General features: G+C 40.1%; 1 protein-coding gene across 2 annotated transcripts in view; it reads left to right on the top strand.

The window, feature by feature from the left end:
* The window catches only part of brwd1 (bromodomain and WD repeat domain containing 1), a 31468-nt gene that overhangs the window by 7498 nt on the left and 3436 nt on the right, over positions 1–20534 (top strand). The window contains exons 8-42 of one of the 2 annotated variants that reach the window (XM_059331104.1): positions 1326–1547; positions 2056–2156; positions 3482–3552; positions 3640–3740; positions 3893–3933; positions 4024–4125; positions 6196–6349; positions 6443–6577; positions 7001–7129; positions 7895–8043; positions 8196–8272; positions 8998–9237; positions 9321–9504; positions 10375–10465; positions 11269–11391; positions 11504–11574; positions 11787–12018; positions 12218–12334; positions 13084–13191; positions 13527–13651; positions 14018–14100; positions 14466–14577; positions 15060–15121; positions 15232–15387; positions 16015–16135; positions 16306–16431; positions 16560–16626; positions 17449–17499; positions 17690–17815; positions 17935–18087; positions 18301–18461; positions 19029–19201; positions 19425–19550; positions 19664–19852; positions 19949–20281. In XM_059331104.1, the coding sequence (XP_059187087.1) occupies positions 1326–1547; positions 2056–2156; positions 3482–3552; positions 3640–3740; positions 3893–3933; positions 4024–4125; positions 6196–6349; positions 6443–6577; positions 7001–7129; positions 7895–8043; positions 8196–8272; positions 8998–9237; positions 9321–9504; positions 10375–10465; positions 11269–11391; positions 11504–11574; positions 11787–12018; positions 12218–12334; positions 13084–13191; positions 13527–13651; positions 14018–14100; positions 14466–14577; positions 15060–15121; positions 15232–15387; positions 16015–16135; positions 16306–16431; positions 16560–16626; positions 17449–17499; positions 17690–17815; positions 17935–18087; positions 18301–18461; positions 19029–19201; positions 19425–19550; positions 19664–19852; positions 19949–20281 (4612 nt within the window). The remainder of the gene's footprint in view (positions 1–1325; positions 1548–2055; positions 2157–3481; positions 3553–3639; positions 3741–3892; positions 3934–4023; positions 4126–6195; positions 6350–6442; positions 6578–7000; positions 7130–7894; positions 8044–8195; positions 8273–8997; positions 9238–9320; positions 9505–10374; positions 10466–11268; positions 11392–11503; positions 11575–11786; positions 12019–12217; positions 12335–13083; positions 13192–13526; positions 13652–14017; positions 14101–14465; positions 14578–15059; positions 15122–15231; positions 15388–16014; positions 16136–16305; positions 16432–16559; positions 16627–17448; positions 17500–17689; positions 17816–17934; positions 18088–18300; positions 18462–19028; positions 19202–19424; positions 19551–19663; positions 19853–19948; positions 20282–20534) is intronic. The other variant, XM_059331105.1, reaches the window with a different exon arrangement.

The following is a 20534-nucleotide window of genomic DNA, read 5'->3' on the forward strand; positions in this document are numbered from 1 at the left end:
GTATACATTTGGTCCTGCAAAAGAAATAACGGACTTTACAAGACAATTCTACTGGACACGTCATCTCCCTGTGTACTTCCGCAGCTCATTTTGTTTTGGTAACGATGCGTTGTTAGGCCGGCCGGCATCTGACGTCAGTGTTATTTCCTTAACGTGTTTACACTAAATGAATCCAGCGAACCACCTTTTACCTGTGTTAATACTTCTGCTGGTCTTTTGCTACCAGCAGCACCAGCTTAATGAGACAAGATGAGCCTCCTCATCTTAATGCGAAAACTGTATCGCCGTCGACAGGAGAGGAGGAGAAAACTGCTCACAATCATGCCAGTTATGGCAAAGTCTTTTCCTGTACCATAATTCGAGAGCAGAAGAAGAAAAAAGCTTCCTGTCATTGATATGAAGGTCCGAACCATAAAAAAAGTTGTTTTCACACTGCAAAAGGTTCGGACCTTGTTTCGTTTGGTTCGGACCGAGACCACCTCCTTTGGTGCGGACCTGGAATTTCTGTTGGCTTTCACACCTGGAATTTAGGTTCTGATCAAACTGAAAAGTCCTAAAGTCCGGACCAAACGAGATAGGTGTGAAAGCGCCCTAACATTCCAGTATAAAGATCGGTGCTAATAGCCAAATGCAGTAACAGTGAAATAATTAGTCTTAAGAAAGTTGGTGGAAAATGAAGCAAATTTATAGGAGGTGTCAGGCGTGACATTGTCTGATGATTCTTTGTTTTGTCATCCACTTGAAATCATGCCATTTTCTTTTACAGTCGGAAGGTGTGAATTTAAATACACCGACAGCAATTACACATTGGGTTATTAAATCCAAATTTCGATTCCTCTCTGTCATATTTAAATTCCTTGCCTGAAGTTTTGAGGCATCCTGTCGGTCAGGACCTGTAGCTCGCAGTCTTTCTTTTTCTCTCTGCCATTGTTCTTTTTGCAAAGGCAACATTCAAACTTTTCCACATAGATAATTCCAGTCAGACTCAAAAAGGGGCTAATTGCACTCAGCTGCAATACATTATGGGACTGTTTGTGCTGTAATATCATTAGTGCAGTTTCTTTTGTAAATTTGATCTTAAAACGGAGAAGGCGGTTGCAAGTGATGGGTAATTCATGGTTCTATCAGCAACTGCAGTCCAGTCTTTGTGAATTCGCCCGTGAAGTTTTAATCGGGCACATTTTTAAATTTGACACTCAACTGACTATGACTGGACATATTTGATGTTGTTATGATCTGATCCATGTTGTTTATGTCATAGGAGGAGTACTAGGTTACCATCTTCTAATGTGAACTAAAGTAGAATTGGTATTTTTCTTCATCAGGGCTCAGATGACTGTTTGGTGAAGATTTGGTCTTCGTTTGATGGAAGGCTTCATTCGACATTGCGAGGACACTCTGCAGAGATCACAGACTTGGCGGTTAATTATGAAAACACACTTATCGCTGCGGGAAGCTGTGACAAGACCATCCGTGTGTGGTGCCTTCGTACCTGTGCCCCTGTGGCTGTGCTGCAGGGTCACAGTGGATCCATTACCTCCCTACAGGTAAAGAAAAGAAGAAACTATAAGCGATGCCTGTTCCCATCAGTTACTGCCTTGTGATTGTGAATATTGCTAAAAGGGCCAAAAGATTACAGAATTAAGAGTGCCTATAATGTTGGCACACTGCATCTCATTCTCATTTGTTATTTTAATGAATTAATTTGATATACCATAGCATACTTTTGTAATGGAGCAGGGACTTAAAACATTGGCTGGCACTACAAGTTTTTGCTGCATCGAGTCTGACTAAAATACAACAAGAAGAGGAGGTGGAAGCAGGTCTGGCAATGTCTTGTTTTATGCTAAAAATATGTTTCCATCAAGCCTTCATTGTTCTGACAACTTGGCTATAAACACATTTTTGCAGTATGCACATGATGCTGAGTGCATGGAAACGTACTTATTGTTGTCTTTGTTTTGGACCCTCTATTGAGAATGCATTTCTTGATTTCAGTATAATTTGAGTCATTCAGACTTTCATGCCTGATCTGTGAGTGTCTTGTGTTTTCAGTTCTCACCGTTTGCCAAGGGCTCAAAACGCTACATGCTGTCCACTGGAACTGATGCTACTGTCTGCTTCTGGCAGTGGGACGTCAACAACATCAACTTTGGGTGCGTGCTGCTTCATGACCATTTAGAAATGTTTGAAATGGCAACATTCACATATATTCAGCTGTAAAAAGTATAAAAAAACATAAATACTGGTAATTCAATTTATATTCACGTGTGTTCTTGTGATGAGTTATGAGTAAATCACCAAGTCATTTTTAAAAGCTGTTATCAAGGAGCAAAGCTTGAGGACAGTGTATCATGGATTGACAAGAAACATGATGCTGGTGATATCTGAACATTGTGATTTCTTGTGTACCAGATCTAAGACTATTAACAGTTTGACATGATAAACTGAAGGCAGTTATGTAAAAATATTAGTTGGATATGGCAGTTCTTTTTATGGAAGCCAGCAATGGGCAACAGCCAGGGTTGGAAAGGCTTTTTTTTTCTGTCCCAACAACGGCAACTAAATTGATAATAAAGCTCCATAATTAGTGCTGTATGAAAAAAAAAAATCTAATTGCGATGGTTTTGACTGATATTGCAATTGTAATATGATTTTTAAAAAATATATATATCTCTACTAAACAGATTTTTTCACAAGTCTGTAGTAAACAACTTGTAGGTCAAGACATCTTGCACAAGGTATTAAGACACATATTCTACCACTTTCGCCTCACAGCGAGGGGGTCGTGTGGTCGAAACCGGCTTAAGTTTAATTGGTGATTCTAAATTGCCCGTAGGAGTGAATGAGAGCGTGAATGGTTGTCTCTCTCCATGTGTCAGCCCTGTGATAGTCTGACGACCCGTCCAGGGTGTACCCCGCCTCTCGCCCAATGCCAGCTGGGCCAGCGACCCGAGTTCAGATAAGCAGTTAAGGATAATGAATATATGAAATATTGCGCAATCCTGCATGTTGGATATTGCACAGGTCCATATTGTGATTCCATTATTAGCCCTACCCTTAATGTAGCTGTATTCAAAGAGCCTGTACTCTAGCAAGCATCTACTTGTATACAGTATGAATTCCAAACCCGACACTAATAAGATATTAAGAGAGACTTGAACGAAAAAGTGTATTTAGTGGTCTTTGTTTTCCTCAGAGTATGCTGATGAGTCTGGATGACAAAGGAATGATCTAACCATCTGTCCTCAAGTAGTTCAATTTATTAATTAAACTGCTGGTTGCCACGAGGCATGTGTAGACAAATGATGTGGGGAAAATGTTTAAGATGGTTTAAGAAGGCCCAAAATACTGTTTTTTTTTTTTTTTTACTTTGAACATTTGTGCGTCAGTAGAATGTGCTTTTCCAGTCCGTAAACTATAGTCACATCTTGTCCTGTTCTGTAGAAAATAAGTAACACTTTCTCCTCTATCCTTCAAGTGATCGGCCATACAAGTTTACAGAGCGGCCAAGGCCGGGAGTTCAGACTGTGTGCTCATCATTCAGTCCAGGTAACTGATCATATAAGGCAGACTATTATGTTAATTAATACAGAAAAAAAAGTTCAAAAGTTAACTTCAGATTGTTTTTTTTTTCAGGTGGGATGTTCCTAGCAACAGGAAGTACTGATGATGTCATCAGAATATATTATTTGGGAGGTGGGAGTCCAGAAAAGGTATCAGAGCTCCATGAGCACACGGTGAGGACCCTCTCAGAAGTCAAAATCTGATGATCAGCATGCTGCATTTATAACATTTGACATAAACTTCTAGCTGCATTATCTGCTTCAACATGTTAAACATTTAGTAATTACACAATTACTGATGAGCACTCTCTGTATTTTTTCTCCAGGACAAAGTTGATAGCATCCAATTTTGCCACTCAGGTGAAAGGTATGGTAGTGTTTGTACTTACTCACCATATGTTTTCTTTCATAGATACTGAATTGAATGTAACGTTGTAAATGTAACGTCCTGTCTCAGGTTTGTGAGTGGAAGTCGAGATGGAACAGCACGGATCTGGAAGCTCCATCTGCGGCAGCAGTGGAGGTGCATCCTGCTCAACATGTCTGCCACTCTTCCAGGGTAAGGAGCACTTTGCTGTTGCTCACCGTTGTGGATTCTTTTGATGTATCCTCATCAGTCATGTCTCTGTCAAGAACAAATGGTGACACAAAGATGGTAAAGGCAACAGGCCATGCAAGAACAAGATTCTAATTTGCTGTAAAAAAATATTTGGAAGATTTGCTAAATTAAGCACAAATCCTGTGCTCCCTTGGCTGCCTCAAAGAGCTGTCGGATCATGTCTCAGTACTACGTTTACTGAATCTTTTATTTGTTCAGTTGTCAGGTTGTATAAGCCTTAGCGTAGCCGGCTCTTGTTTGTGAGAAGGCTGGCTTTACATCAGCAAGACTTTCTATCACTTCCAGCTAATGACTGAAACAGTCCGATTTTACATGCAGCATCATTATTAATGGGTAATGATTTCTGACTGATGAAAACCTTTGCCTGCTTATGCAAAGTTTATTAAGTACTCTGACTATATCTGTTAAGCAATAAGGATGAACCGATCTGATACTAACGTTGGTTGTCTGACTGATACTGACTCAAATAGATGGATTGGGTATCAGTGAATTGGAAACAATTCTGTGTTTATATATAATGTATTACATTCTGGATTTTTTTTTACCAAGTTACTGGTGCACATTGTATTGTTCTAATAGAACAATTAAGTACATTTATATCTATGTATTCATTTATTAGATTTCTTTTTCAAAGCAGTGTTTTACACATAAAAAAATAATCCCAGTCACTTCCACACTGCAAGGCATAAATCCCAAATCCCAGGTGTCGGGACTAAAAAGTTAGATTGGTACATCCACAATACTTGTTTTGTCTGCCTTGATGTGCATTGACCTTGTTGCATGTTGTATGTTTGTAACAATGGCTGTGTGATCTGCCTGCTGAAACCAGAGACTAGCTACAGTACATTTAATCTCAGTGTGGTCAGAATATTGGGGGGGTTAACAAAAGGAAAAGGCATTTAGTTTGTACTTCCTGTTCACCATCGAATAGTCCTGCTTGACAAAATAACATAATGGCTGTCCTTGGCCTAGAGATTAGAGAATCTGGCTTGTAACTGGAAGGTCGCCGGTTCGATTCCCTGAAGCCTAACCTAACTACTTTAAGGTTTTAGATTTTCGGATTTTATTTTGGATTGCAGGAAAAACTGGGCTTTACCACCCAGAGCTCAGATCTGTCTGCTCTGAGAGGAACTACTGTGTAAAGGAAACTCACTGGCAGTTTTTATGAGGGCTCATCTGCCAACAGAATTTTCACTTCCTTTCACTTTTTATAATCAAAGTACAAAAACACTTTCATAGCTGTTATCTCACCATTTAATCATTACATCTATTCAGTTTGGTATTGTGTTAAGTTTGCCTCCCATAGTTATGTGTTTATATGGCAGAGGAAGTCACACCTCGATCACACTAAATGCACCCGTCTGTTCAATATTCTGTTCATTATTACAGATTTAAGTTGTGTAAAAGAGAAAAGATGCATAGAATCATGTGCACCTGGTTATCTTTTAAAGTGGGAGGGGAGCAAACTTGTATAGATAAATAATTGGCAGGTGTGTGGGGGTCCTCATGCATCTTGCATCAACTCCTGTGTGGATTGACAGACTGTGATTGGCAGTCAAACAATCAGCAATGGGATTGACTGAACCTACTCATAGGGTGGGCTAAAAAAAAGTAGGATTTATTATAATTACTTGTTTTATCAGTTGCTAAAAATAGTAAAATGATCATAAATATAGTCTGCTTAAACATAATCGCATGATTTCGGGGACTATATGACAAAAGAAAAGTGGGGCAGAAAAACTAAACCTTTTCTTCCCCTGGTTTGACTTTATAATGGGGATGCATTTGCTTCACTTGTGCCTGTGCAGAGACTCTCATGCTGTAGATGGGGGAACAGTTAGCAACATGCATAATATCATTTTACAGCATCAGATACAAGCTACCAATAACTGTATTTTAATTTGTGTTCAGTAATTAATCAACTGTATATCTACAAGATGGAATATTTTGAAAGGTACAACATGTAGTTGTGTGCATTTTCTAAATGTGCTGTTTTTTTTTTTCTTTCAGTGTTGAACCAATGAGTGAAGAGGAAAGCTACTTCAAACCCAAAGTCACCATGGTAGCGTGGGATCGCCATGACAATACAGTCATCACGGCTGTTAACAACCATCTCCTCAAAGTGTGGAACTCCTACACAGGACAGCTGCTACATATCCTTAAAGTAATTGCACAATGTTGTCTTTCTCTCTCTGTCAACCACATATTTTAAGCCAGTCATTTTAAAACCAGGTGCTAACCAGAACATTGTTTTCAGGGCCATGAGTCGGAGGTGTTTGTTCTGGAGCCGCACCCTTTTGACCCCAGGATCATCCTGTCTGCTGGCCACGATGGGAACGTCTTTATTTGGAATCTGCTGCGAGGGACAAACACACAGCACTACTTCAACATGGTAAACTGACACTGAGCACTATCAGTAACATTGCATATAAATGATGGTACAGTTCTGCAACATGATAAACAAAACACTGCTCATTTAGAGACACACTCTGATACTCTGATGGCAATAAACGACAGTTGCAAAATCCTGTTACTGTCCCTGTCCCATTTCTCCTGAGGCTGCTACTTCATTGTTTACTCTCCTGTTCTTCACCTTCTATCTATTTGTGAGCTGTTTGACGAGTCTGACTAATTATTGTGAACTTTCTGTTCTCTGTGCACCAAGTAGATAAGAGAAGGAAATCAAATTTGATTGAAAGATAATCTACTTTGAGGTCCTGCAGGATGTGAAAAGGGGGGAAAAAAATCATGCAAGGACGTTTGTCTCTGTAGTCCCTAACATGTTTCTGAAGCTGAGTTTGTGTTTCTCATCCAGATTGAGGGCCAGGGTCACGGAGCCGTTTTTGACTGCAAATTCACCCCTGATGGCCACCGCTTTGCCTGCACGGACTCCCATGGCCATCTGCTTATCTTCGGATTCGGCAGTTCCAAGCCGTATGAGAAGGCGAGGATAATGTTACATTTAAATCTTTATACAAACAATCGTATAAACAATGTAACCGGTTGAAATCTACAAATCTATAGTAACAAGATTTTTAGGGATGCTTATTTTCACTTGACAACTTCACAGTATGGCACTTTCCAGATTCAGAAATGGAAGAAACCTGTTAACTTGATTATCCATAACGTTAACGATCAATTCATCGACTAAACGATGCATGTATACATACAGTACTATGCAAAAGCCTGTTTTGATAACGTATGGTTTTATTTTGAAAGGACAAAAAGAGACTGTCAATCATAAAACTAACTCAAATGAGATTAAACTGTAAAGATAACGTCAATAAGGAGTTCAATGTTGTATGTTTTAGCCTCCAAAGAGGCATGAGGTTAATTTTCACAGTAATCTTGCATATTTTATGTGTTTTGTGTTTAAATAATTTTAGGATAAAATCAAACTCAGTAATTCATACTAGCAAGGTTTGATACAGTAAGCTAGTCAGCTCATTGGCTTATTCACATACGGCTGCAGAACTGAACGCTCGGCCGTATTTCAGTTTAGTGAGTACTGATATACAGTCATAGATGAAATTCAAATTAAATAAAAAAAATACACAGAACGATTACAATACAAGTTCTTAATCACCATTAATCCATCATCGAGTAATTATTCCCATCCCTAATTTAAAAACAAGTTTTTGTCTAAATAACTCCCGATCACATGAATGTAACGAAATCTGGAACTTGCATTTTCTCCTGGTCCCCACAGCTTCCAGACCAGGTGTTCTTCCACACAGACTACCGGCCGCTGATCCGGGACACCAATGGCTTTGTGTTGGATGAACAGACACAGCAGGCGCCACATCTCATGCCCCCACCCTTCTTGGTGGACGTGGATGGAAACCCCCATCCACCAAGGTACAGCAGACACCTTCTGTCAGTTAACAGCAGCCGATATATCCCGCACCCCCAGATGTTAGAATGTAGTTCCATGCAAGTTCTTGATGCCCCCGGCCACTATGAAAAACAATAATAAGTAGGGTTTTAAAATGTCTCTACTTGATTTTCAGGTACCAGCGTCTTGTCCCAGGCCGGGAGAACATTGCTGCTGAACACCTGGTTCCTCAGCTGGGATACGTAGCCACCAGTAAGAACAGAAACAACCACACACAGGCATTCCTGTGACCATGATTTGTTTATTTAAAGGCAAAAGGAACTTATCTATGTATAAATCACAGGTCCATATTCACTGCTTATCAGCCAATAAGTCAATTTAAGAACATGAGCCATATCTTTCCTGCTACAATGTCTTTACAAGTCACTGTAAGTGTTTGACGACCTGCTCATGGTCTCGGTGTCATCTTCAGGTGATGGCGAGGTCGTGGAGCAGGTGCTTAATTTTAACCAGTATGTAACCAATATGCTTGTAAATTTGATTATAATCATTACATAAAAAAAAAAAAAGATTTTCAACATAATTTAGTCTTCTACACAATCTAAACCATCACTCATGTCAACTAAAAAACCCCAGAAGAAATTAGCAAGCATTAAATAATTATGATCAAAACCTACAATCAAATATGTATAATAATCAAATATATATATGAAAAGCTGGTCAAATAAACAAAATGACTACATACATTGATTGCTGTGAGTATAAGCAAATTATGTAAACTTTTTTTGCAATTCCATTTATCAAATTTTCTTTTAGATGTGACAATAAAGGAGTCTGAATATTTGGTTTAGGTACCTTGAAAGTGTTTTAAAAGTGCTCTTAAAAAGCTGTACTAGCCATATCTTTCCTGCTACAATGTCTTTACAAGTCACTGTAAGTGTTTGACGACCTGCTCATGCTCTCGGTGTCATCTTCAGGTGATGGCGAGGTCGTGGAGCAGGTGATCAGCCAGCAGACTGCAGAGCACGACGAGGCTGCAATCAGACGCAGCAGCCTTTTGGACGAGGCCATCCGACAGCTCCAGCGGCAACAGGACCGGCAGGACCGGCAGACCCAGCCCGGGGCGGAGGCAGCTCCTGGGGCTGGAGCAGGACAAGAAGGGCCAGCTGAGGCACAGGGTCCAGCCTTGTTACCAGCACCAAGCACACCACGGAGAGGTATCAAGAAAAACCTCTGGATTTGGATTGTTTTATCTCACATATTGACAACATGAGGGTTAATGTATTTTCCCTTCACACAGTGTCTGTGAACGATCGAGCTGACGTGCAGTCACCCCCTAATGTGGGTTTGCGTCGCAGTGGACAGGTGGAGGGCGTCCGGCAGATGCACCAGAATGCTCCTCGCAGCCAGATGGCCACAGAGAGAGACCTGCAGGCCTGGAGACGCAGGGTGGTGGTGCCTGAGGTGGCACCCAGCAGCTACAGGTACCTGAGATGGCATTATTAGCTTTCCCATCCAGCTCAAGTAATTTTAAATGTGTGTGAATGGAAACAACTATGCTCTTTGTGATATTTAACATTGAATTATGTTTTAGGCAGTGGCGGAAGAAGTATTCAGATCCCTTACTTAAGTAGAAGTAGTAATGCCACACTGTGAAATTACTCCACTACGAGTAAAAGTCCTGCATTCAAAACTTACTGAAGTAAAAGTACAAAAGTATCAACATCAAAATGTATTTAAAGTATCCAAAGTAAAAGTACTTGTTATGCAGAAGACACCCACTCAGATTGTTATATATATTCCAAATATATAATTGGATGATTATTATTGATGTATTATTTAAGCATAAAAGTTATAATCTTAACATACCGTTATGAGGTTTAATTTAAACAAATGTCACTTTAATCACCCCACTATCATGTTTTTTGTGTTAAATCTGGACCTGAAAAGTAACTAAAGCTGTCAGCTAAAGTGGAGTAAGAAGTACAATATTTGCCTCAAAATGTAGTGGAGTAGAAGTATAAAGTTACATGGAAATACTCAAAGCACAAGTACCTTAAAACTGTACTTAAGTACAATACTTTATGTCTTTAACTTTCCATCACTGGTTTTAGATGACACTGTTTATATGAAGCATGATGGATTTGTTTTGTAATATTTTTATCTAAATGGAAATAAATCGTACTCCCTTTTTAAAATAGTTCCAAATTTAGATAGAATTCAGCGTTTTATGCTTGCTTGTCAAAAAACAATAACGTCTTAATGTACCCATCAAGCATCAGAGAGAGCGGCTCACATACCTAATAAGATTTTACAACATTTAGTTTGCTAACATCATGAAAATTGTTTTTTAGGGACCAGGAGGACTTTCGAACAGCCAGAGGAGACGAGGAGGTGGCTTTGTACAATGCAAAGAAGAGACGCATTATCTACAGCAGCTGTCGAGTAGGTTTCTTTTTTCTTTGTCGGGGAGTCTTAAGTTTTTGCAACTTTCTCAAATTTACATCCCTGCCTGTATGAATTGTTTTGATGCAGAATATTCACATTCACATATTTTGTTGATCCTTTCTTTTTTTTTCTCTTTTTTTTATTTAAATAAAATGTATTATTATTATTATTATATTTTATTTTTAAATATGTGTTTATTACATTTTCAAAAGACAAAACAGGAACACATACATGACAAAAACAAAAAACATACATTTGACTCACGTACATATCTAAATTCAGATTTAGGCGAGAGATTCAGGAGTCATCCTACACAAATAGGATAATTCAATTTTCAATTTTATTTATAGTGTGTACTGCCATGCATGATACATTCACATATTCACAAAGTTTTCTTTTAAATTTGTCGGTGATGGACAAATCAGATATGCCGAGTAGTAGATATAAGGGGTTGTTATTTCTATAAGGGGATGGAATCTTATTCGTTGATCCTTTCTTTAACGACCCGATGTGTAAATGGCAATTGAAAAAATAGTGTGTGTATCTGTACTTTTTTTAAATAATCATCAGTTATATCAGCATATTTATTGAAGGTGATGTTTTGAGAGGCATGAGAATACTATATATACTGTGTACATATAAAGTATGCTCACTGTGCCCTCTGCAGAATTGTTTATTTATCTGTACTCAAAGATTGAAAAAAAAAATGTCAGCCATTTTCAGCTTTTTGTCCTTTGCTCACAACTATTTCTGTACAAATCTTTGCACTGGTGTTGAGTCAGCCCCATCTGTCCCCTCAGGATGATTCAGATGACGAGCCTCCCACTGCGAAGCGAGCACACGGCCGCGGCGACGCGTTGGAATTACTCGACTTGTCATGTGAAGAGGGAGAGGAGACGGCAAGCTCAGAGGCGCACACTGAGGTATCACATTCTTCGCGCTCCTGTGACTTTTATAGAAGTGTCATTTCCAAGCACCTGTGGTCTCTTTTGGGGGGGATTTTTAATTTCCTGTTTTTATTTTTAATCTGTTCAGGACAATGAGATGGATGGCAGTGACTTGGATTCCTCCAATGATGAGGAAGAGTGGAACAGTGACAGCTCGAGGTATAATCTATAGACACATCCTTCAAATTTGTTTTGAACTTGTTTGGAGTACCAGATGTTACGGTTTTCCTGAATGATAGTAAAAACGATATAAACATTGACATTGTGTTATAGATACGTTTTTTAGATAAGTGTTATAGTATACGTTTTTGTACTGCCTGTTTGAAAATATAAACTAAAAATTGTAATCATAATTGCTTTTCACTCAACAGCCACTCATCCAGCGAGTACTCGGACTGGACAGCAGACGCCGGGATCAACCTGCAGCCCTCCACCCCCTTGTCGTCACGGAAACGAGTGCAACGCAGGATCAGCAGCTCTGAAGAGGAGGAGGAAGAGAACGAGGAAGAGGAGGAGAAGCAGCAGCAGCAGAGTGAAGACGAGGAAAAAGCTGGCAAGAAAAGCAAAGAGAAGTCCAAGAAAGCAAAGAACAAGTCACCCAGGGTGAGTTTGTTGCACACAGTGTGTGTGTACACTATATGTAGCATCCTACTAAATCCTGACATTTACCCGTCTGAATCCTAACTGGTTAATCATTGCTCAGACTCTGCTTCTGTCAGTGAGGAAATTTAGTGATAACAAATATTATAAAACAGGTTCATATTCATTCGCTTAACACTTCACATCTTGGTGCTCCAATCAGCGTCCAAAGGTCAGACCTTCCATCAACAGAGAAGTGTCCAATGAGTTCAGGCCCTCACCATGGATCACTGATGTCATTCCCAGGAAGTCTCCTTTTGTTCCCCAAATGGGTGATGAGGTATGTACATCAGACACTATGAGAGTCGCTTTACAGGACCATGCCAACACATTTCTGTAGTTTGGATTTTTCTTTTTGCTAGAAACTTTGAAAGATTTGACCATTTCAACTTGTCAAGCAAGCTGCACAGTTGGAAAGACAGGAATTTTGTATATACAATACAGATTTTGAAAAATGCTTAATTTTCACCAGTATGTAACCAATATGGTTGTGAATTTGATTATATTCCTTACATTAAAAAAAAGAAAAAGATTTTCAACATAATTTAGTCTTCTACACAATCTAAACCATCACTCATGTAAACTAAAAAATACATAAGAAATTAGCAAGCATTAAATAATTATGATCCTACAACCTACAATCAAATATGTATAATAATCAAATATATATATGAAAAGCTGGTCAACTAAACAAAGTGACTATATACATTGATTGCTGTGAGTATAAGCAAATTATGTAAACTTTTTTTGCAATTCCATTTATCAAATTTTCTTTTAGATGTGACAATAAAGGAGTCTGAATATTTGGTTTAGGTACCTTGAAAGTGTTTTAAAAGTGCTCTTAAAAAGCTTTACTAGCCCTTTATTTAGATTTTAGAGTATCAATAGCAAAAATACAACCACTGTATAGATGTAGTCTACATTATCCTGCCAAATGTTTTCATGGTTTAACAGGGTGTCATGATTCCCATCCTGTTTCTCATTATAATAGCTTTCTGTCTAAGCTGTGAGTCTCTGTGTGTCTGTCAGGTGATCTACTTCAGACAGGGACATGAGGCCTACGTTGAGGCAGTTAGCCGGAGTGAACTGTACCCCATCAACTTAGACAAACAGCCCTGGAAGAAAATGGAGCTGCGGGTAAGGCGAAGACAAATAAGAAGACGATGAAAGTACACATTTGGAAAATACACTGACACAATGCACTTATTGATGCACTAATTATTATTGCACTATACCTTGATTGTTTGTTTTTACTCTTCCTGTAAGTCGCTTTGGATAAAAGCGTCTGCTAAATGACTAAATGTAAATGACACAATGCACATAATCCTCATGAAACCCACTAAAAATCAAAGTGATTCCTAACGTTCCCGGTTGTTGTTGTTTTGTAATTTATTTTCCCCAACTGAACCTATTATTTATTGTTTATTTTTTTAATGTGTTAGTCAAAATGCAAGTCTTATTTTGTTTTCTAGGACCAGGAGTTTGTGAAGATCACTGGGATCAAATATGAAGTCTGCCCACCAACACTTTGCTGTCTGAAGCTGACTCTTATCGACCACGGCACTGGCAAAATATCAGACAAGTCGTTTTCTGTCAAGTAAGCAGCTCAGTTTCATTGGCAAGCTCCTGAAAGAGAAGCGCATTACAGATTGTTGCAGTTCTTACTTAAATTAGCAGCCAAACATGAAGGTGGCTTTTTTTGTAGTGAATGCATACATCTCTCTCCTCTCTTCGGCCTGCTATTTTTCTTGATGGTATGAAGTGCTTAGTTAGTGGTGATCGGTTGTTATTTTCACAATGAATTGTAGGATTCTTTGAGTTCACTATACAGGATCTAATAACTCTAGAGCACTACAAAATGGCAAACTTGTGTTATAATGGGTACTGACTGATTTTAGACACTGTTATAATCTTAAATATTTTAAATACTTCTGCATTAAAGTGAAGCTAATTTCTCCTGCAGGTATCACGACATGCCAGATGTGATAGATTTTCTCGTGTTGAGGCAAAGTTATGATGAGGCACTCCGGAGAAACTGGCAACCAAGTAAGTTTGCACTCCTTGTTAGAGATGGGAAATCTTTGTTTTTTTTCTGTTTTATCAGTTTTAAATACAGGAGAAAGGTGCTCCCTTTAAGTGAATTTAATAACTTTGTCACTGTTTTAGACGACAGAGTGAAAATATAACCGTTTGTGTGGTATTAGGTTAAGCACATTGTGTTTGTCTATACTTGGGACTAAGATGCAGATCAATTCACATTTTGTGACAAATGCAGAAAACTAGGTAATGTCAAATGGTTCACATCCTTTTTCCTGCTAGTGTACTGTATGTTTCAAATGATTAATCAGCGCAGCCTCTTACACTACAACATTTTTTCCTAAATTTGTTCCTAAACATCTTCTCCTCTGCAGACGACAGGTTCCGCTCAGTGATAGACGATGCCTGGTGGTTTGGGACCATCGTGTGTCAGGAGCCCTACCAGTCTGAATACCCTGACAGTCTCTTCCAGTGCTTCAAAGTCAGGTGAGAAAACCCATGCGTGGTGATTAGAGGGCAGCTGCAACAATACTAAATATCAGCAAGTTCCTAGGACGTACTTGCTTTTTTTTTTTTTTGATACTAAAATTTGAGGTTGACACTTTTTATTGTCTGCCTGTCGAGACTGCAGCAATTGCAATGAGGAGTAAAAACAATGATTTTTTTTTTATAAACACTGTCATCAGATGTTACATCTTTATTTTTTAGCATATTTAAATGTACTTTTACAGTCAACAGTTCATCCAATTGGTCAGTCAGCCTGTCTGCCCCCTAGTGGTTATTAAGAGGCATGACATTGTTATTTTTATGATACATGTATTTCTAGTTTTTTTTTTTTTAATGAAACAAAACAAAAGCCTAGTTTTAATAACCACATCATGTTAATCTTAACTAAAGCCAAGAAAAAGAAGCATCAAGTCTTGCTGGAATTGTGACAGTTTGGCCCCTTTTTTGTGTGTTTTCACCAGATGGGACAACGGGGAAACAGAGAAACTGAGTCCTTGGGATGTGGAGCCTATTCCAGATGATGGTAATTAAGACTTTTTGCCGTCTTATCGTGGGACATCCACACCAATAGCTGTGACCATTCACAAAGTAGGGTTGTTGTTGTTATTGAATAAGTGTGTTTCTGCCGTGCAGCCCAGCAGCCAGAGCAAGAAGGAGGCGGTATCCCTGTGACTGCAGACGAGATGAGCGAGCTGATGTACAAGCCTCTGACGGGGGAGTGGGGGGAGAGGAGCAGGGACGCCGAATGTGAACGCATCGTCACCGCCATTGACCAACTCATCACTGTTGGTGTGTATGCATCGCTTGCTCTCACGCCGGGATTCCACTGGATGCGTAACGACTCTGACAGGGGTCTGTCCGCAACGGCTGCGTATCTACGCAGTCCGTCAACACCCACCGGATCCGTCTGTGTTGGAGCTGTTGCGGACAGCGTAGTCCCGAGGACGCACGAGATCTCGCGAATTCACGTCTAATCAATTGATATAACTGGAAGATAATCAACATCTCCTCGTTAATGACTGGAGACAAATCCAGCGACTCCGTCTTAACGAGCGCTAACCCGAGGTATTTTATTTTGAAAATATACCGGTGTTTTATTTTGTGTCTGTGCAAGACTTCCTGTCCCGAACGATCTGCTCTGTGCTGAATTTATGCGCAGTGCTCCGTCGTCCGACAAAAATAGAAGCTCTGCGCAAGTGTTGCGAGGGCTGTCGGATGGCCATGCGTCGTCGGACTCATTACGCAGTGGATCTGCAGTCGGTGGAATCTCACACATTGATTATAATGGGTGCGTAACGGCTCCGACGACGGATCTGCAGCCGTTACGCATCCAGTGGAATCCAGGCGTCATTCACACATTCACACACATGTCTTCCCAGTCATACAAACCCATCTTTCCCTGTGTTATTACTACAGAGATTGCAGCTCCCTTCTCTGGTCCTGTGGACTTAATCCAGTATCCCACCTACTGCACTGTGATCGCCTATCCCACTGATCTGGGCACCATCAGACTGCGACTCATGAACAGGTTCTACAGGTCAGTCTCACCCGCCTTCTTTTTACCCTCCTGATAATGTGGTAAAGGTCAAAGCAAAGGCACAGATGTAATTGCACTCCTGACTTTTGACCCATCCCTGTCATTGAAACGTCCTCAGCTGTTGAAATTCAGAAAAGACTGTGTATTGACTCATCTCTCGTGATCCACAGGCGCCTCTCAGCATTAATTTGGGATGCACGGTATATTGCACATAACGCCCGCACTTTCAATGAGCCAAGGAGCAAGATTGCTCACTCTGCAAAGATCATCACAAATGTCCTCCAGAAATTCGTCAAGTACGTTTTTACGTGTTTTTTTGTCTTGACTATTCTAGATCACGTGATGCAACCCGAATTACAGGCACGGTATCATTCAAATTAAGTGTCTTGCATGCTAAGTTAACACATTCTTCTTGGTTTTCCAGTAATCCAAGCTGCACAGATATCATGGAGATTTACAATGCTGTTGAGGAAATGGATGATGATGATGAGGTAAGTCTGACTAAATGAAAGCAGTTGTTGTGATTTGTGTTATATTTGTTTAAAATACTATGCACTACTGTCAGAATACTTTATACTAGTTTGACTAGCAAATATGTGTGAATAACAGGGCTGTCGCAAATGTAATTATTTTTACATTCAGAGCTACTGTTGAAGTTTTTGAATGAAGCTTTGAATGTCTGTCATATTTTATGACATGATCGTCCTAAAAACATATTTTATTTATTACTATATTTCTATAGCACCTTTCAAAACCAGGGTTACAAGGTGCTTTACAAAGTACATTATCATGGAGGCAATACAACAGTTAAAACAAAAATAACAGAACATCATCAAAAACAGTGAACAAGCAAAAATAATAGGATACAAAATTAAAATATGTGTAAAACGTTAGAAATCATTGTACAAATGCCAGTCTGTACAAGTGAGTTTTTAAAAGTTTTTTAAAAATGATACACAGACTCAGCTGCCCTGATACTGAGGGGGAGCTTGTTCCACAGCGTTGGAGCTAAGACAGTAAAGGCGTGATCTCCCTTTGTCTTGAGCCTAGACCGTGGGACGCTTAACAGTATCTGATTTTGAGATCTGAGGGATCTCGGTGCAGAGTAGTGTATGTGTATATGTTTTTTATGTGTGTGTAACGACTTAAGCAGTTTACTGGAGGAAACCTAAATTGCCCATAAGCAGTTATAATTGATTATTAGGCAGTTTTTTTCCATTTTTAGTCATTTATCTCTGGTTACTTTTTGCATATGAAAAAGTAATCCGGGTATTAATCAGATTAAATAATCCCAATTTGATCACTGCCTACAGGAAGAAGATACAGAAGCACCAGGAACATCCTCTGGACACAGGCTGCGTCAGGTAAACCTTTATCATACAAGGTTACAGACAAAGGACAGTGGCATTGTAAAAAGCTTGACAGCCTAAATAGAGAATGACCAACATTGGTTGTTTAAACTGTTAGATCATCAGTATTGTGAATCTGAAAAATGTGATTGTTTAGGTAGAATTTGACTGACTTCTTTCTGCTCTTTCTCATCAATATTTGCAGCGCTCTGTAGAAGTTGTGCCAGACAGAGACGCCTGGAAGGAACAATGCAAAAATCTACTCAACTACATATTTGAGTGTGAGGACTCCGAACCTTTCAGACAGCCTGTGGATCCTGAGAACTATCCAGTGAGTCAACACAACAATATAAGAACATTGTGACAACAAAATAACATCAGCAGGTATTGTTTTATGTTCCAGCGTTTTGATGAAAATGAAGTCTAAAATCATATTCTGTGCATGTCCAGGACTACCATGACATCATTGATACACCTATGGACTTTGGCACAGTGAAAAGGACCCTGGAGGAAGACCGCTATGAAAACCCTGTAGAGCTGTGCAAAGACACACGGCTAATATTTGCCAATGCTAAAGCCTACACACCCAATAAACGCTCCAAGGTGAGGACGGTAATAAAAGCTTGTGGAAGAAATAACTGCTGTCCAGTGGAGGATGTAATTATACAATTGGTATTATGGTTGTTTGTCGAATAAAACTGTCTTTGGTACAGATTTTGGATAGAAGTATTAAGTAATATGTATGTATATTTGTATTTTTTTACTTCAGGGTTCATGTTTGAGCTTATCCGACTCACCTCTTCTGTCTTATTGTAGATTTACAGTATGACCTTACGGCTTGCTGCCTTCTTCGAGGAGCAAATCAGAGGGGTCATATCAGAGTACAAAACTGCCATCAAGAGCAGCGATAGGCTTCGCCGCAGTCAGCGGTTCCGCAAGAAAATGCAGCAGCAGGATCAGTCCAACGCCACATCAAGGTTTGTTTGAGACATGTTTTCACAAACGCTTCAGAAATAAACCAGGAAATAGGAAACGGTCCAGATGTAAATAGAGCTGTGACGGTACGGTGAAAAAGCTTTGAGATTTTGCAGTTAACTGCAAATGCCTGACTCATCAAGTTAATCTTTCATCTTTCTTCTTTACTGTTCTTACAACTGCCAACTCCCTTTTGATCGCACGAATCCTTAATTCACCAAATGAGATGTACAAGTATGATGTCTCTCATTGCCGTTGCTGGTCTCTTTGTACTACTAGCTTGATGTTGTTGAGTCTCAGGCTAATCTCCACTACAGACTGTATTATACACAGTCTATGAGCTCCACACAGCTGCCCGCTGAGCAGCAGTTCACCCTGGGATCCGACTGGAATAACAGGACATTGACCCAACAAAAAAAAAAAACAGCAGTGATGTCAGTGATGACCTCATCAACTCAGTATTGTCGCATAACCGCGGTCACAGCCTTAGGTCCAAGTAGTTAGAGCAGGTTGGAACATTTGGGGTGTCCTTTCAGTGTCTCAAAAGTTGCATTCTTCTTTTACTCAAGTCACAAGAGAGCTGCTGTGAAAACTCAGGAAAAAGTGGAGTCAACGTCAGTGACCAAATCTACCTCAGCCAAAGTGTCTGTTCCTGAGAGAGCCAGGAGGAGTCGATGCAACAGCTCAGGTCACAGCTCCTCGGATGACGACTCCGGCTCCAAAGCTGCTTCATCAACACCAGGTACAAAGGAAACATTGCCTCCTAGTTGGTTCTTTAAAGGGGCCATGTTATGGAAATCTCACTTTTTCAGTGCTTGTGCTCATACTCTAGCTTTTCTGTGAGTACGAACTGTGAAATAAGACAACCTAGTCAGTTTTTTGCGGGCTTATTTCAGAAAACATGGGATTCAACTAGAATAAAGAGCGACAAGGTACATGCAGTGACGAGGTATAATGTATTTCAGAGTCTGACAGTGAGAGCGAGCTGAGTGAGTCGGAGGAGGAGAAACGTCCCGGTAGCTCAAGGCACCATCAACTCAGACAGAAAGCAAGGCTTACAAGAAGTAACCGTGCCAAGCAGAGGAAAAAAGGTCAGGAGTAAACCTGTTAAAATCTTACATTAAAGTCATTACATTCAGCAGTTGTTATCAGAATCAGAGAAAAAACATGATTTGTTTTAGTTGTTAATTGTTATTGTTGCTAGTTGCAGAGAGTGATAGTGAAGAAGAAGACGAAGAAGAAGAGGAGGAGGAGTTTGACAGTGAAGGTGAAGACGGAGAGGATGGACACATGTCCTCCCAGTCTTCAGGTCGTCGTTACCCCAGCAGGAGTAAGAACAGCAGGAGCACACGGCTGACCAGAAACAATGCCGGTGCTGACAGGAAGCGCACAGGTAAACGCACTAAAACGCCTTCAGCCTCACTCTCAGCCAATCACAAAACCCACGTGCCAATGTGTTGAACGTCCTTCTGCATGGCTTGTTTTTTAGAGGGCAGAGCAGAGGTGAACGGCCACAGCAGCAGGTCGTCTGGCAGGGAGAGACATCGAAAGCGGGACTCTCACCGAGCCACATCCGAGGGCTCCGACAGGGAAGACGAAGTGACCGTTCGCAGGTCACTCAAGAGAAAGACGGCGAGGGCAGCTGTGAATAAGATGAAACTCCTCGAAGTATCAGATGAGGACTACGAGGAGGAGGAAGAAGAAGAAGAGGAGGAGAAGCTGAGAAGGAGCAGCAGCCGCCTTCGCCCCGCAGTCCGGACCAGCAAACGCACCGCAGTGATCCAGAGCAGCTCAGAGTCCGAGGAACATCCGTCAAGGCGAGGTAGGCAAACCATGACATTTAAATTCAGATATGCACAGATACTCACAAGTGGCCCTCAATCTTGTGAGGTTTAAACTGCAGCTTCACCCACTTGAAAAGGCAACTTGTTTCGGAAGATTGGACTGGAATTCACTCAATAAACAGAATTCAGCTTTCTTTCTTTTCTCTCTTTTATTTTGAAGTTGCCAATGCCAATTGGCAATGCCACAGCTGAAAAACCTTAAACACAAACAGGTCAAGAAAAATGTAACCC

This window comes from Centropristis striata, chromosome 4 (assembly GCF_030273125.1).
Source record: "Centropristis striata isolate RG_2023a ecotype Rhode Island chromosome 4, C.striata_1.0, whole genome shotgun sequence".
In the NCBI taxonomy this organism is placed as follows: domain Eukaryota; kingdom Metazoa; phylum Chordata; class Actinopteri; order Perciformes; family Serranidae; genus Centropristis; species Centropristis striata.